This window comes from Aulonocara stuartgranti, assembly GCF_965226115.1.
Source record: "Aulonocara stuartgranti genome assembly, chromosome: 1".
NCBI lineage: Eukaryota > Metazoa > Chordata > Actinopteri > Cichliformes > Cichlidae > Aulonocara > Aulonocara stuartgranti.
The window spans coordinates 32299819-32316908 of NC_138939.1; the positions used below are offsets into that span (position 1 = coordinate 32299819).

Genomic DNA, 17090 nt, shown 5'->3' on the forward strand with positions numbered 1-17090 from the left:
ACACTTCCCGCAGTGAAACAGGCGTCAGCGCGAACTATCACATGTCCGCCATTTCCTGGCCGAAACCGGAAGTGACGTCATTTTCGCGGAAATGTAGTTTTTTTTACTTGTAGGCCTTAAAGGCCTATACTGGTCATGTTTGACTTTTCTGAATAGTTTCTGGGATGCTTAGAACTCGAATTGCACTGCTGGAAATAGTTTATTTTGATGCACATGCTGTTTTCTTTGAAAATTTGCATCATAGGATTGTTTTTTTGTTTTTCCTGCAGTATATAAAAATTGGTGTATCTCCAAAATAAAACTATGAACACACTCAAAATAAGTTTCCTGTTGTTGTAAACTATTTTTTGCAACTTTTTTGTATTTAAAGTTTTGAGGGATAAACCTCTTAAATTTCTCCAAGTAGAAATATATGTAAAAAAACAAACAAAAATGATTTTCAATTTTTTTTTTGTAGTTTATTGCACTTTTTTGCAATTAATGTAGTTACTATGGACTTAATTCATACATATTATTAAAATATGGGCTATAACAGTTGTATAGCAACTTGAAATGCTCCCATAAATGGCACTACAACATGTAAAAAAATAATATAAGCTCTGGCGGACTTGGTTCTATAGTAGGTCTTAAAGGGTTAAATAAATATCGTCAAATAATCGAGATCTCAATTTCAGTGAAAATAATCGTGATTATCATTTTTGCCATAATCGAGCAGCCCTATGCACGAGGATCAGAAACTCTGATGAAATCTATTGACACTTTCATCAAATGAAAACAGGATGAAAATATTCTAGAGAGATGAGACTTAGAACTAATTAAGTTGTGTAGTAAGGCCGAAAAAGTTTGGAAGTGATCCAGTGAGAAGAAATTAGCTGTGCGGCGAGTTAGATGCCCACATTTGATCTGCCCCCAACAAACAGGGAGTGGGTCCTATGCTTCTGGGAGAAGAAGATTGGACATATTTTGCATTTGATGTCAAGGGAAATAAAACGCTTTGTAAACCGTGTGGAGCAACCAGTAAAAACATACCAAACTTTTACACTTGATATGATATTTAAATAACTAAAACTGAAAGAACTTAGATGCCTAAATTATGTCTAAAACTAAATGATGTTTTAGTCAAAAGACTGTGACTAAAACGAAATCAAAATTTGCCATCAAAATGAACACTGGTGGAACACACTGGAGGGACAGTCAGACAGTTCCCAGTGGAGCAGTACTTAGGCTTAAAATGCTCAACCCCCCTTTTTTAATCTTTAACTCGTAAGCTAAATCATCAGTGTGCATTCTCGTGAATAGTGAGAGTAGTTTGAGTACTGGAATTGCAATGAGGAACAGAACATGACTCATTCTTTAGTTTTAAACATTTCCTTTCCACAAACCTTTGTTGACTATTGTTTTTTGATGGTACCGTGCATATCTTTTGTTGACTATGAATGGTCCCAGGTAGTGAAGTTTGTTCTGAACAGACTGCACTTATGTCGGTGCACCTTGCATGTAGTATTTAATGAGCCTAAGCGTCCTAAAAGCCCTAGTAGCAGACCCTAGAGGCTGAACTGCTCAGTGCACCCAACCACACTGATGTGGTTTGACCTAACCCACACAGCAGCATTCCCATCTTAAGTGCACTTTACTTTCAGAAGTCTAATGCAAAAAAAAACAAAAGTAAGAAGGGACTAAATGACAAAACAATAGGAATATAAAATATAATGGACAGTTTCTGAAAACACAAGAATGATATTGTACTCAAAGATGAGGCAAGTATTCCTCTCTAAGTAGGGCCTGGCAGGTCATTCAGGGACATATTGTAACATTTCGACTCACCACGCAACTCCCCATCCGCTTTTTTGTTATATTTAGCCAGAGGTGTGATGAATGGTTCCTTCTGAAAGATGGGAATTGCTAAAAATAGGATCCTGCTGCCGCTGCTGTTTGTGCCAGGCAGTTCCAGGGCATCTGCTCGCTCGACTGCCACTGATGACAGAGAGGACCTCTTTCCCCTCACCCTCCCTCACTCTCTTTTTGTCCTCCTTAGTCACCTCAGCTGCTCCCTGTCAACCGTGTCCTTCACTGCATCTAAAAGTAAATCCCTTTTATTGTGCTCAAGCTTTTTGCGCTGGGTCATAATTAGCCTTTCTACACAGCAATTTCTTGACATCACTTGTCAGTTAAGTATTGTGTCATGCTTCGAAGTAGATCTCTGTGCTGATAAAGTTCCTGTAGGTGGCACTCTTTAGCTGTTCATCTGTGGTGGCTAGCACCGCTCGGGTTTTCTGCAGTATGTTTTTTTGCTTCTACGTTTTGACAAACAAAGACAAAACAAGTCTAAAGTGGAAGAGGCAGAAAGGCTTCAGGTCCTCAAACTGACAGTGTGCATCTAAAGTATCTCTGATTGTGAAGTGGTCACTCACTGGAATCCTTCACAACAGGACAGTCCTCTAGTACTTTTGAACGAGAGTTCAATTCTGAAAAATGTGTAAATTCCTTTTTTACGTAGTGTTATAATTTCAGCTCCTTAGTACCAATAAATGAAACATTACTGCTACAATAATGGGTCAGTCTGTGATATATTTTCAATATGTTTTTCATATGTTTATCCAGTGTAATTGAGCATAAGGGAAAGGCTGTATATTTTTACATGTGTACAAAGGATCTTATTAAGGTGCGAGTAATGGTAATATAGTTTCCTTGCTAATTAAGTCTCTCTCTGTTTGTAGTTGTGACAGGAGCCACAGATGGGATTGGGAAAGCATATGCAGAAGAGGTAAGGGTCTCCCAGAGGTGTTGAGTTATGAACTTGTACTTGAAAATAGTATGTGCCTGTAATAGTAGATCTATAAACATGTAACACCTGATGGTGAGTACGGTTAAAAAAAATATTTTTAATTTTTTTTTTCATTTTTATACAGAAAGTAACACATGGAGAGCCACACAAATGAGACAAAAGCATGGTCACTGAAATTTATTTATTTAGGAAAATGACCCAATATGATGCATGTGAGTTGCAAAGATTGATCTGTAACTGGTGTGAACATCTTGCACAGCAATAACTGCAACTAAATGTTGAGAGCCGGGGTGTGAAACACCAGGCTGGGGGGCCAGAATCGGCCTGGCAAAGATCCCAATCTGATCGACTATATGGCTTTGGAAAATGGGAAGAAAGAAACTTTAGGATTCTGTATTTTCAAGTTCTACAGCTTTTCCTTCTGATAAAGACCTCCTCCATCCTTAATCATATTACACCAGAGTAATTCAGTAATAAATAAAACAATTAGATTACAGAAAAGTTCCTTTTTTTTCAGTATCTACTATAGAAGTGTTTTTTTGTTTTTTTACAATGAGTAGTTAAACTTCATTAGACTAACAGGCCACTTAAGATCAAGGTGGGTTGTACGTGGCCCACGGTGTAATATGAGTTTAGAGTAACTGCTGATCAGTCCTTCACATCACTTTGGATGAGTGAGTTGAATTAAATGTTCAAAACATATTTAACTCGATGACAGGTATCCTCACATGAAGCGCTCGCTTCAGGCCATTCCACAATATCTTTTGATGAGTGAGACCTCGGCCATTCAAAACATATTTATTCCTCTTGTTCGTTTTTTGTTTTTTTGTAGAATGACTAGTTTTCAGGACATCTTTTATCTTGATGCACTGTGTGACCCAGTTTCTCTTGAGATTCCATTCACGGATGTCCTTGAATTGCACTTTCGAATTTGCTGCTGTATTTAAAAATTTACTGTTCCATTAATGACGGCAAGCTGTCGTGGCCCACATGCAGCAAAACAGGCCTAATCTGTGATGTTTCAGAGATGGAATAAGGTCCTGACGCTCGAATGCAGCGATTTTCCCTTCTTCTAAACCAAACGCCTCTCGTATACACAATGAAGTTTTTCTTTGCTCTTAGCTGCCCACAGAGCTCTGTTCAAACAGCCTTCTGGCTTGCTAGTGTGATCTTTAGCAAACTGGCTCTGGGCAGCAGCGTTGGTTTTTGGAGTGCAGTGACTTTCCTCTTGTGACCCTGCCATCCATGCCATTGTTGCTTAGTGTTAAGGCACACACTGGGTCTATTTGTTGGCAGGCAGACCACTGCTGTGAACAAGAGCAGTGTTCTTGATTTGAAGTCTGGTTCAAAGTGAATCAATGGAGTCCAAACACTTATTGTCTGTTTTGCATCAAGTTTATGAGTTTTTGAGATACTACCTCACCTCAGAGACATGTGGTATAGAATCATTTTCAACAAGAATCTCTTATATTTCCCATTAAATTTATTTACTTGAGTTTCCATTTTTAGAAACCAAATGACAAAAATAAAATCTACAAACTTTGCTTTTTAAAAGCTTTTTCATCTGCATTTGGTTCACAAAGTTGCATTTTCAGTTTTCAATATTAATTTGGTATTAATTCAAAGTAATAACTTTGACGTCGTCATAATATTGCAGGATAGCCTAGTGCCAAAATGTAAAAGTCGATCAAAGAACCAGTTAAATGTTGATCATCAGTATGGATGTAAGTGCAGTGCGCATGTGTTTTACTTTGTTGACATATTTCATTTTTGTATTTGCAGCTCGCCCGCAAAGGATTTGCCATTGTGCTGATCAGCCGCTCTCAGGAGAAGCTGGATGATGTATCCAAGGCTATTGGTGAGATATGCACATGTTTATATTATTTCAAAATTGTTTCACCCCTGTAAAATTTTGGACATGGTTAAATATTCCTCTCCTTATTGCATCGGTCACCCTGATTGGTGCAATGTCTGTGTGCCTTGGTGATTTGTGAGAATCGCTGCAGGAAGTAGTTCAGCGTATTGCAGCCAGTCAGTCTGCACCCTGCTTATCAGAATGATTTGAAGTAAACAAAAACGCAGCTAAGGACAACATCTCACACGGATTCAGCTGAAATTATCTTCAGTTTATGTGTGAAAACATCTTTAGAGTCAGATTAAAACCTACCTGTGTTCCAGAGGCACCAGACTAATTTAGTTCATGTGTATGACCGCGACTTTTAGAGCCTCATTTGTCCCGAATCTGAAATCTTACAGCTTGCATAATAATACACTAGGGCTCAGTAACAAAAGAATAAATTATACTGCACTGAATTTAGTGTTTTAGCACAAGTGATCTCTTACTGAGTAGCCCTTTGCTGGACTCTTATGCTTTTGGTTATGAGGTAGTAAAATCTTTTACTGGAGCTGAAAGTGAATATGTCCAGTTAAATGAAAGTGTCCTCTTAAGGGAGGGATAACCTCACTGATGATTAATTTAGGGTTTAATACTTTGTTCCCCTTCCTTCCCTTTCTAAATCACTATTTAATAGTCATTTTTGCCATTCCTGAATGCTATTTGTGAGTATTGTTTTCTGGTATCTTTCATTGTGACTCAGATATAGTAAATTAAAATGCATACTTCTGTCCTCAGCCAGTAAATGTGGTGTGGAGACAAAAACAATTCAAGCAGACTTCAGTGCTGTTGACATCTACTCTAAGATTGAAGGAGGACTCACAGGACTGGAGATTGGAGTACTGGGTAAGACTGCAGGAGGTGCTGAGGCCAGTTCCCTTTTCACGAGTGTTAATCAGCCTGTCACACGATATGTCAAATCTTATCTCAACCACATCTGACAAACAATGAGTGCTGTGAAATCCACTGTGTTTTTCATGTATTCGGAAGGGTTAATTTATAAGCCTTTTACTGCCCCCTGAAGACTGAAATGAGGAATAACAGAGTCAATCCTGTATTCATAAAATACTTAATCTCTTTGAATAATTTGGCAATTCTGAATTTTTTTTGTCTTGTTAACAGTGAACAATGTTGGGATCTCCTACCCTTACCCTGAGTTCTTCCTCAGCGTCCCCAATCTCGACACTGTAAGTTCCAAGTTTTCTGATTATTGTATTTCACATTCAAATTATAGTTAGTATGAAAATACATGAATGTTTGCCCTTGATGTTTCTCCAGCGACTGCATATTCCACAGCATATATCGGCCCTCTGCTCTATTTCTGTAAACTGCTGTAGCGTTGAAGGAAATCTAAATTTTTTATTACTATTTAAAGTTAAGTAGATTAGGTCGCTTCACCTGCATTAGACAGCAGTCCAGTTTCCGTCAGTCTCACTCTCCTTAAATGGAGATCGGTATAGGTGGGACAGTTTTACACTCAGAGCAGTATTCTGCCTCTTAAAAGTGTTAAGTAGAAGAAAGGAAATTTGTTATTCATGAAGTCTTTAAGCTTTGTAAGTCATAAAGTCAGTAATGGCTGTTGCTCAGGAATTTCTAGCTGAAAGCAGGTGTAAAAGAATTTGTAGAAGAATGCGCGTGGTATTTCTTCCATGTGAATAGTCCTTTTACTGTTACAGAATACATTTTTTACGATTCCACCCTATCATGTTATCATTTACAGCAGTGGCTCCTAAGTGATTTGCTGCACAACTTGGGATTTTGTGTCAGCCATGCAGTGCTTTTTGTAAAACGAATCGATTACATCACTGCTATCTTAGCCACTCAGGCAAATTCTATAGCCTAACAAAAAATGAGAGGGATCCCAGGTATGCAGTTCCATTAACCGTTTAAAGCCGGTCGGAGCGGGCACGCTCCGTTTTGTGTAACTATTTTTAAATCCCGGTAGCACTGCAACCACGTAAGCTAGCGCAATAATTTTTTTTGCATATGAAACCAGAGGAGTTGTACTTACATCTTATGCCATCAGCTTGTCCTCGGTCACGGTTTCCTTCCACATATAGCTTTGCAAAAACTGCATAAAAAGCGCTTGCAGCAACAAAAACATAATATTCCAGAAACAGGCTTTGCCGATCTGATCAGCTGTTCATAACACTTCCTACATTGGAATAGACGTCAGCGCGAACTATCGCATGTCCGCCATTACCTGCCCGAAACTGGAAGTGACGTCATTTTCGCGAAAATTTTGTTTTTTACCTTCAGGGCCTCATGAGCCTATACTGGTGTTTTTAAAGGTTATGTTTGACTTTATGACTTTCTGTGTCGTTTCTGGGATGCTTAGGACTCATATTGCACTGCTGGAAATAGTTGATAGTTGCTGGAAATTTTGATGCACATGCTGTTTTTTTGCAAATTTGCATTATAATATTTATTTTCATTTTTCCTGCAGTGTATAAAAATTGGTGTATTTAAAAAAATAAAACTATGAAGACACTCAAAATAAATTTCCTGTGGTGGGAAACTATTTTGTGCAACTTTTTTGTATTTACAGTTTTGAGGGATAAGCCTCTTAAATTACTCTAACTAGAAATATATGTTAAAAAAACAAAAACGATTTTCAATTTTTTTGTAGTTTATTGCACTTTTTTGCCATTTATGTATTTACTATGCACTTAATGAATACATATTATTAAAATTTGGGCTATAACGGTTGTATTGATGTATAGAAACTTGAAATGCTCCCAAAAATGGCTCCACAGCATGTAAAAATATAATGATAAGCTCTGGCGGACTTGGTTCTATGGTAGGTCTTAAAGGGTTAATGGTCACATTTCTTATAGCATGATGCATCAAAGGCCGTGATTGACAGTAAGGAGGAAAACAAAACAAAACAGTTAGCTAACAGGTAACCTTACATCTATAAAAAGAGATCCAATTTAAATAAATAAAAACCTTTTACTAGAAAATATCACGTAAGCTAGCTATCTTTTGGATTTATTCAGATCAGGGATATCAACAGCCTTCAGCCCGAGTGTGTCATCTGTCAGGAAAAGTTTGCTAGTGTTAACACTGTGCCAAGCGAGTGCAGGGCCCGTTTGGAAACTACACGGCCCTTCTGAAAGAAACTTGGCTTGTTTCAAAAGATTGCTGGATGTGACCCAAAAGCAACACGATTGTTGGATTGTGTGAATGTGTCTGATGAGCTGACAGAGGCGAGTCAGTTACACTAGATGTAAACGCACACACAGAGACTTTTTCTTTTTTACTTAAAAAGGCTTAAAAATGACAAAACAAACCTCATTTGCCAATGTTTACAATTCTACTTACAAGTACGTGCACCAGTGCAAAATGTAACCATCTGTACTAATCCACGTGTTCTTCTTGTTTCAGTTCATTGACACCCTGGTCAACATTAACATAACATCAGTGTGCCAGGTGAGTGTTGCTATATTCAAGTAATTACGTTTTTTTCCCCTTAACAGGTTATCAGAGAGAGAAAAGAACCTTAAAATGTCAGTGTGAAAACAAATTAAATCTACTAAAGAAATTCCTGATTGCACTGCAGGTATTTCCACCTGCAAGCTAATACTTAGTAAAGCCACCTTTAGCGGTAATTACAGCATTGAATTTGTGTGGATCAATACAGCTACTTGGGACATAGCTCAGATTTTTTTTCTCCTCCAGTTTTTACTGAAAGGCACATGTGTTCAAACAAATGAAAAATAGCATTCAGGCATGTTCACAGAATTTCAGGGTGCTTTTTGATAGTCAGCATGAATGCCTGCTGCAGACCGCTCATCTTAAATGTCTGGCTCAGTCCCAAACTGCACACTGAGGACTCGTGATGCATAAATGTTTGTCATCCGTTTCCCCGTGGTGCGCTCTCTGTGGAATGAGTAATTAAAGCCGTCAAGGTGGATTCAGGTGTTTAGGATGGTTGGTAAGATAGATCCACAGTCAGGAAGTCCCACAGACCACCGAAGACCTCCACACATACACACACACACACACACACACACACTGGCACAACACAGTGACTTATACCATAAGAAGTCACTTCTGTCCCAGTTCTCCATGTTCAGCAGTTCCCAGAGCAACAGCTACAGTCGACCCTCTCTCTTAACACTTAATTTATATTGTTCAATATTTCTTTAAACGGCTCCCTCTGCTATCATTATCATTTCTTTTCTCTTGTCTCTCCGACCAGCTCTTCACACAACACCCACACGCACACACACATTTACGAATGTGGATGAACTCCTCCACGTACAACCCACAAACAATAGCCGTTTTTGTCTGTCTCATGCTTTTATTCTGCATCACCCACTTCTAACCTTTTCTCTTTCTGTCTTTTTCCCCCATTATCATTGTTTTCTGTTTCCAGATGACACGTCTTGTTTTACCACAAATGGTGGAGAGGTAAGTTGTGTTTATACATCACCGTTGTCTGCGAATCTATAAAAGGTTCAACGCAGTGAATCCTGATCATTCATATGCACCTGTTTTGGAACCCGCTGCGAGATACGTGGGAGGCCGGTACGGTGGGATTGTGTAACAGGGCGCTGTGTTTGCCAACCAGCAGTGTGGTCAGTGAAAGATTAAACTGGGATTTCTGTGGTAGTGGTGAATGGATATTTAAAATATTAGATCTGGAAGATTCAGGATTTTTGGGAAACTTCTTCCTTGCAGCAAAAGAAGATATTGAAGCAAATCCCAGTCAACATCATTAGTATACAATCATAGACAGAAGAAATGTGGCAGAATGCTGGAATTTTCTGAAAAGATGTTGAACTTTATTATTATTTGACTACGCAGTGGGTCAAACGTGTCGTCAAATGACACGGGAATATTAGGTTTTCGATAAGTGAATTGTTCTTTTTCTGGGGCTGTGAGATCATGTAACATACACATTCGTGCATGGAAGAAAAGATTTTTTGTTAAAGTTATATTCCTAAAACACCCATTTGAGTGTCCTAATGGTTTGAGGTAATGCAAAAAAAATTCTGAGGTAGTCTGTTTCCTTCATTATTGCATCCACTCTGTACCAGTTCAACTAGCAGCAAAACAGCCGCACAGCAACTTTCTACCCCGACCACAATGCTTGACAGTTTATGCTGTTTTCTTTAGCTTGAGTATCTCAGCATTGCTCCAAAACATATTTTTATAATTGTGGCAAAACAGCTCAATCTTTTAGTCTCATCGGACCATTAAATGTTCCTCCAGCAGGCGTTTTCTTGTCTATGTGGTCAGCTGCAACCTGTAGTTAGACTCTAGCCTCTTAGTCCATAGTGATTTAAAACACAATGCTGTTCCAGCAGATTCCAGAAACCACCGAGTCAGTGCCTGTGTCTGAGTTACGTCTGACCATCTCACCTAATTTTGTCTTAGCTGAGTGTGACGGCAAAGAGGTGTCACTTCCTGCTGACTTGTATGTGTAGAACTGATTGAACTCATGATCTTGGACTTTTCAGTTTTTCAAGAGAAGTTCCTAACTTTTGTAACTCTGTGATCCTCTTTCTCATATCTGCACTGAGCTCCTTTTATTTTTCTGTTTTACTGTGTTTTGGACAGTCCAGTGGGTGTAGTCAAGTAAACCTCTTCTTTTCTTTATACGTCTCAGCTGTAAGAGGCTGATGGGGTATTGCAGTCACCCTCCAGGGAGATGTGGAAAACCAAGTTTGTGAATGCGATACCTTGAAAATATACAATTCAAATAGACACCATGGGTGTGTCTACTAAAACACTTTGATGAATTCAAACCTGACTTTGACATCAAAGTTAGAGGTCGGAGGTGGATGTGATAACATGGAAACAAAAAAAAGGGCATAGTAGGATTTTGAAATTGATACCATAGTGTATCTACTAGGAGGGCGAGGGGTGCCACTGGCAGCCGCCAGTATTTTTATCTTGGTAAAGAGAAGCTACCAGCTGCAGTAAAACAGGAACTGAAGAGATCTTGGGCTTTTCATGTTAAGACATTTTTGGAAACTTTAGCACCAGTGAATTCATATATTTACTTCTGTTACTTACTGTTCACAATAGAACATGGAAAATATTTGAATGTTTAAGCAAGGAAAATGTAATATTGAAACAAAAACAGGCTTTTGATGCCAACAGACCTCAAAAAAGTTGTGGTGGGGCAGCAAAATACTGAAAAAGTAAGTGACACTGTAAAGAAACAGCTGGAGGAATTGATGGGGTTAACAGGCAACAGGTCAGTAACATGATTGATTGTATATTTAAAAAAACAGAGCATATTACTCAGAGTTTCTCTGAAGTGAAGCTGGACAGAGGAATAAGAATAATGTTTCCCAGTGTAAAATTGTACAGACTTTGAATATCTCATCATCTGTACCACATAACATCAAAAGATTCTGAGAAGCTGGAGAAATATCTGTGCAAGGTACAAGGCTGAAAATTAATATTGGATTCCCGTGATCTTCGGGCCCTCGGGCATCACGGGAATAAAAACAGACATGATTCTGTCATGGAAATCCCTGCATGGGCTCAGGAACACTTCCAGAAATCAATGTGTGAGCACAGGTCACCGTGCCATCCACAAATGCAGGTTAAAGCTCTATCAAGAAGCCATATATGAACATGATCCAGAAACACTTCTGTCTTCTCTGGGCCAAAGCTTATTTAACATGGACAGAGGCAAAGTGGAAAACACAGAAGTTCTGTTTTGAAATCACGGAAGCTGTATCCTCTGGATCTAGGAAGAGAGGGACCATCCGGCGTGTCATCAGTGCTCAGTTCAAAAGCCTTTCTCTCTCTGATGGTACGGGTGTGCATTAGTGCCTATTGAATTAGCAGCTTTCACCATTGAAGCTGAACGATATATACACATTTGCTTCCATCCAGACAATGCTGGTATATTTCATCAAGACAAAGTCAAATCACCTCTTGCATCCATAACAGCATCATGGCCTCATAGTAGACGAGTTCAGGTGCTGTGATGGTTTGTCTGCAGTCCACGACTTTCACCATAACAAAAAGAATTTGGAATCATGAAAACCAAAATGTGACAAAGAAGACTCGGGACTGTTGAGCAGCTGGAATCCAGTATTAAATGAGAGTGGGACAACATTCTTCTCTAAAGATCCAGCAGATGATCTCCTCTGTTTCCAGATGTTTACATTATGTTAAAATATGAGGGGATGTCTAATAATCGTAAACATAGCCCGAGCTCAACTTTTTTGAGATGTGCTGCATTCATTTTAAGATAAGATAAGACCTTATTGATCCCACAACGGGGAAATTTTTGCATCACCTCAGCTCAGGTACAGATATCAGAAGGAAATACAAAAATACAAATAAGTACAATCAGTGAAAAAAAAGTAAGATAATACACTATATACAATGGTAGCATACACAGTATGTGATTATGGATATGGTTGGAAATATGGAAGACATAAACTATATAGCTTGACATAACTATTGTACCACTACTATTCCTATTTATAGACATGTACACACACCCACATGTACACACTAAATATACATATGTATACATATACATACATATATACCAACTGTAAACAGCATTAACATTAGAATGAGCTGATAATTTTCATGAAGCAGGAAAATGCCTCAGTTTAAACCTTGAACATATTTTCTGTCTCCTCAAGTGAACATACCGGTAGCTAAAAAGCCAGTGAACAGTGAACAGCCAGTGAACTCCTCATTACAGACAGGTTCTGTAATGAGGAGTGGATCAAAATCCATCAATTACAACATCATGTTTGGCTTGCTGATCAAATACTTTTCACTCAGTGACATGCAGAACAATTCATAATTTTTATGCAATGTGGGGTTTTTAATTTCTAAATGAAACTACCATTAAAAGAGAGTTTTGATTTCTTTGGAAGTGACCATAGCTAAAAATTCAGCAGGCGATCAAATGATTTCCCCTTCTGTGTGTCAGCTCCAGGAAAAAGATCAGTTCACAGAAGTATATGACAACTTGGATTTCCTCTTTCGTTCTTTGGAAATAGAAGTCATGATAGATGTATCCTAATAAATGTGGCTCTGTGTTGAGGCATATTGGTTTGTTTTCTGTTTTCAAATAAGTCCTGGCACACTTGGTGTATGCTAATGTGTCGTGCAGTTATAAGCCGGTGGGCCGCATGCTTGATCGTAGGCTGTTGTTGACTAATGTGGCTGAATAATTCCACAAGGGATGGGTCACGCAAACTGCCAGATATTATAATAGAAAGATGATTCCTTCATTGGTCTTTTTCTTTTTTTGTTAAATGAAATGTATGCAAGCACCGCAGGCTAGAGTTGAACTATTCCCCACATTGTAAACATTTAGGTATCTTGATGAAATCTTTGATCCTATCTGTATCTACCAGTTCCACTTTGATGTACAGCAAGAGCAGTTTTGGCTCAGCATGCAAGTACACATACTACCGTCTTCTTTTTGTTACCTGGGGATTGAAAGTGTTTGTTGCACATCTTTCTTTTCACTCGTAATTTGCTTCTTTAAAAAAAAAGCACCGGCTTGTCTTGCTGTTTTTAGGAAGAAGGGAGCCATCCTCAACATCTCGTCTGCCAGCGGCATGTACCCTGTTCCTCTTCTTACTGTCTATTCTGCCTCCAAGGTAATTGCGCTACATGGTTTATGACCTTTTCATAAAGTGTTAACTGAAGTTGGACTCAGCTTACCATGTACTGAAGAGGAATCCATCTCATCTTATGAATTATTCTAATTGAACAGCGTACTGATAATTTATTGACGATGGTGATTGAAGTTTGTCCAATATTTATTTAGAAGAAGGGATGAAGTGTTTTTTTTTTGTTGTTTTGTTTTTTAATTTTGCTGTTTTTATTCAAAATAAATGAGCCGGTGAGTAACTCGGGTCCTGAGGTAGTGTACCAATTAAATGTTTATAGGAACATGTGGCATCATAATGTTTTATCACGGTCTCATGTGCATTTGTTATCTTAAATACAGCCTGCTGTTCACAGTTTTCCTGGTTAATTTACTGCTGTCTTAATCCTGGGTCCCGTCCTGGCTGCTGTTTTTAAATAAGCAGCTAAAATTAGCCTTTGCAACATCTTGAGTTTGTCGTCCAGTTTGCTGATAATTTCGTCTGCTGGTACCATTGATACAGTCACTCATTGATTTCGTTTTTAATATGTTTTTAATAAATTTTGACAGTTTAAAGGATCTTTTCAGTGTCACCTTTTTGCCACCTTTCTAGATCTTTGTGATTTAATGAGCTACATTTATTTCATGTAGGCATTTGTGGACTTCTTTTCACGAGGACTGCAGGCTGAATACAAGAATAAGGGGATCATTATTCAGGTAAAGTTTATACCACTGCGAAAGACCCACATATTTAATATAGACATAACTGTAGTTATTAATGCAAATTTCATAGGACTTCAGGCCAAAAAAACACGTTTCTGAATACTGTATTGATACCATACCATACCATACCAACTTTATTTCTAAAGCACTTTAACATAAAACCAGAGTTTCACAAAGTGCTGTACATGTTAATAGCATACGTAAAGAAAATTAAAATGAGATACGATAAAATAAATAGATACAATAAATTGAAACATGTTAAAACAAATTGAGTCAACCCCTCTAATCAATGCCAAAGGCTTCAGCGAATAAATATGTTTTAAGAAGACTTTTAAATTCAGAGAGAGAAGAGGCCTGCCTAACATGCAAGGGCAGATCATTCCACAACTTTGGAGCAGCTACAGCAAAAGCACGATCACCTTTAAATTTATACTTAGTTTTCGGTACCTTAAGGAGCTGCTGATTGGCGGACCTAAGGGAACGGGCAGGTGTATATGGTTGTAGTAGCTCCGAGAGGTAGGGGGGGGCCAGGCCATTAAGAGATTTAAAAGCAAATAAGAGAATTTTAAAAACAATCCTAAAATGTACAGGTAGCCAGTGGAGTGAAATTAAAATAGGGGTAATGTGCTCAAACTTTTTTGTTCCAGTTAAAAGACGTGCTGCAGCATTTTGCACAACCTGCAGGCGCCTAATGGACGCATCACTAACCCCAAAATAAAGTGCGTTACAATAATCCAGCCTAGAAGTAACAAAGGCATGGATTACTGTCTGAAAATGCTGTTTCGATAAGATAGGCTTTATTTTGGCTAATTCCCTCAAATGAAAAAAGCTAGATCTTACAACAGCTCTGACCTGGCTTTCAAGTTTAAGATTTGCCTCTATTTTAACTCCCAGATTAGTGATGACTGGTTTAACATACTGTGCCAGTGAACCAAGATCTATAATAGTGGCCTCAGAAGCGCCACCAAAAACCATCACTTCTGTTTTCTGTTCATTAAAATGTAAAAAGTTCAAAGCCATCCAAGTCCTTATTTCATCAAGGCATCTGAGCAGCGGGTCTACTGAGAAGCCATTTATCTTTTTAAGTGGGAAATAAATCTGGGAGTCATCGGCGTAGCAGTGGAAAGAAATCCCATGTTTCCTGAAAATAGACCCAAGGGGTAGGAGATATAGAGAGAAAAGAAGCGGGCCTAAAACTGAACCCTGTGGAACCCCACATTGAAGAGAAGCAGTAGAGGATACAAACTCCCCTAGTTTCACAGAGAAAGTTCGCTCTGCCAAATAGGATCTGAGCCACTGCAGTGCGGTACTCCGCATACCCACCAACTGCTCTAAACGGGAAATTAAAATATTATGATCCACTGTATCAAAAGCAGCAGTTAAATCTAACAGCACAATAATAACACAGTCACCTGAGTCATTTGCCAAAAACACATCATTAAAAACTCGTAAAAGGGCAGATTCAGTACTATGTAAAGATACATTAGAGTTACACAATTTGACACATTGTAACTTATAATCTCATTGTTCTCTTCTTCCAGAGTGTTTTGCCATTTTTTGTTGCGACTAAGCTGAGTAAAATCCGACGGGCTACACTGGACAAGCCCAGCCCAGAGCGCTATGTTGCATCTCAGCTCAACACTGTGGGGCTACAGACCCAGACCAATGGCTATCTGCCTCATGCCATAATGGTAGGTTCTCATGTGTAAATTGGAGCATCATTTATTCAGCCTTGGTATCATCTTTTTGCAGCGTGGACACCAAAGTTTGCACAGACATTAACAAGGCGTTGTAGGATTTTCAAATATATTTCATAGATTCATTTACTAAAAATCCAGGACAAGTTTGACTTTGACGTATCATGTGACATATCATGCTTCTCTGTCGGGCAATGCGATGGATGAGTCTGGGTTTGGCGGTTGCTAGGAGAACGGTACTTGTCTGCCTGCATTGTGCCAAGTGTAAAGTTTGGTGGAGAGGGGATTATGGTGTGGGGATGAGAGAGTTTAGTGTGGAAGAATTTGACTGTCTTGCACAGAGTCCTGACTTCAACCTCATATAAAACCTTTGGGATGAATTAGAGCGGAGACTGCGAGCCAGGCCTTCTCGTCCAATCAGTGTGAGACCTCACAAATATGCGTCTGGAAGAATGGCAAAAAATTCCCATAAACAATCCTTAAACCTTGTGGAAAGCCTTCCCAGACCATTTGAAGCTGTTAAAGCTGTGATAGGTTGGCCCACATCATATTAAACCATATAGACTAGGAATGAGATGTCAGTCAAGGTCATATATGGGTGAAGGCAGATGAGCGAATATTTTGGGAGTATAATGTGTTTTGAAAACACCTTTAGTTGGTGTAGGAGCCAAGATTTGTGTAACCAATTTAACAACAAAATCAAATACATTTCATTTGCACAGTACATAATCCTGACTGTATCTGCAGATGGATAAGCTTTTAACGGCTGGCAGTAACTAACCATGACTAACAATATTGGGATGCTATAGCTGCTTTGACATTTGTGTGTACAATAAACCTGCTGCTGACAGTGACTCGAGCTCCGCTGAAAGTGCTTCAGTTAGTTGGAACTTAAAATGACTCGACAGGCCAGTTCTTACTCGGCAAATGGTAGTCTTAATGACAATAAAAGATAGGGGAGCACATAAAAGCAATGCTATTTTAACACAACTGGTTTCTCTGTAGTAGTAATGGATCTGCTGCAGCGTAACACTCACGATAACGAGCGAGAATCGTACTGCAGGTAGTCAAGGTATGTGATGGCAACAGGACTGAAACCCCATCAGGCGGCAGTTTCACTTTATACAAAATAGCCTCCTACAGGCTCATCTCCATTCACTGAATTAATGTTGTGTCAACAGTTGCTAAAGCATCTGTCAAAAGGTAAACATCCTCTGAAATAATGGAGTGGGATGCTCAGCTATCTTTTCAGTATTGTCTGCATCCTAACACTGCAATTACTCTGCAGAGAAATGAGCATCAGAAATGAGATGGAAACACAAACATAGTTTTGCTTTTCTTTTTTTTCGGAGGCGTCTTCGTTTTTAGCAGAGGTCACTGAGAGCAGCAGTCATTTTC

General features: G+C 38.8%; 1 protein-coding gene across 1 annotated transcript in view; it reads left to right on the forward strand.

Annotated features, from left to right (window-relative positions):
- hsd17b12b (hydroxysteroid (17-beta) dehydrogenase 12b) overlaps positions 1-17090 on the forward strand; it is a 29296-nt gene that overhangs the window by 6762 nt on the left and 5444 nt on the right. The window contains exons 2-10 of the mRNA XM_082529453.1: positions 2718-2764; positions 4568-4643; positions 5418-5525; positions 5802-5866; positions 8067-8111; positions 9061-9095; positions 13201-13282; positions 13924-13989; positions 15537-15686. Coding sequence (XP_082385579.1) covers positions 2718-2764; positions 4568-4643; positions 5418-5525; positions 5802-5866; positions 8067-8111; positions 9061-9095; positions 13201-13282; positions 13924-13989; positions 15537-15686 — 674 coding nt within the window. The remainder of the gene's footprint in view (positions 1-2717; positions 2765-4567; positions 4644-5417; positions 5526-5801; positions 5867-8066; positions 8112-9060; positions 9096-13200; positions 13283-13923; positions 13990-15536; positions 15687-17090) is intronic.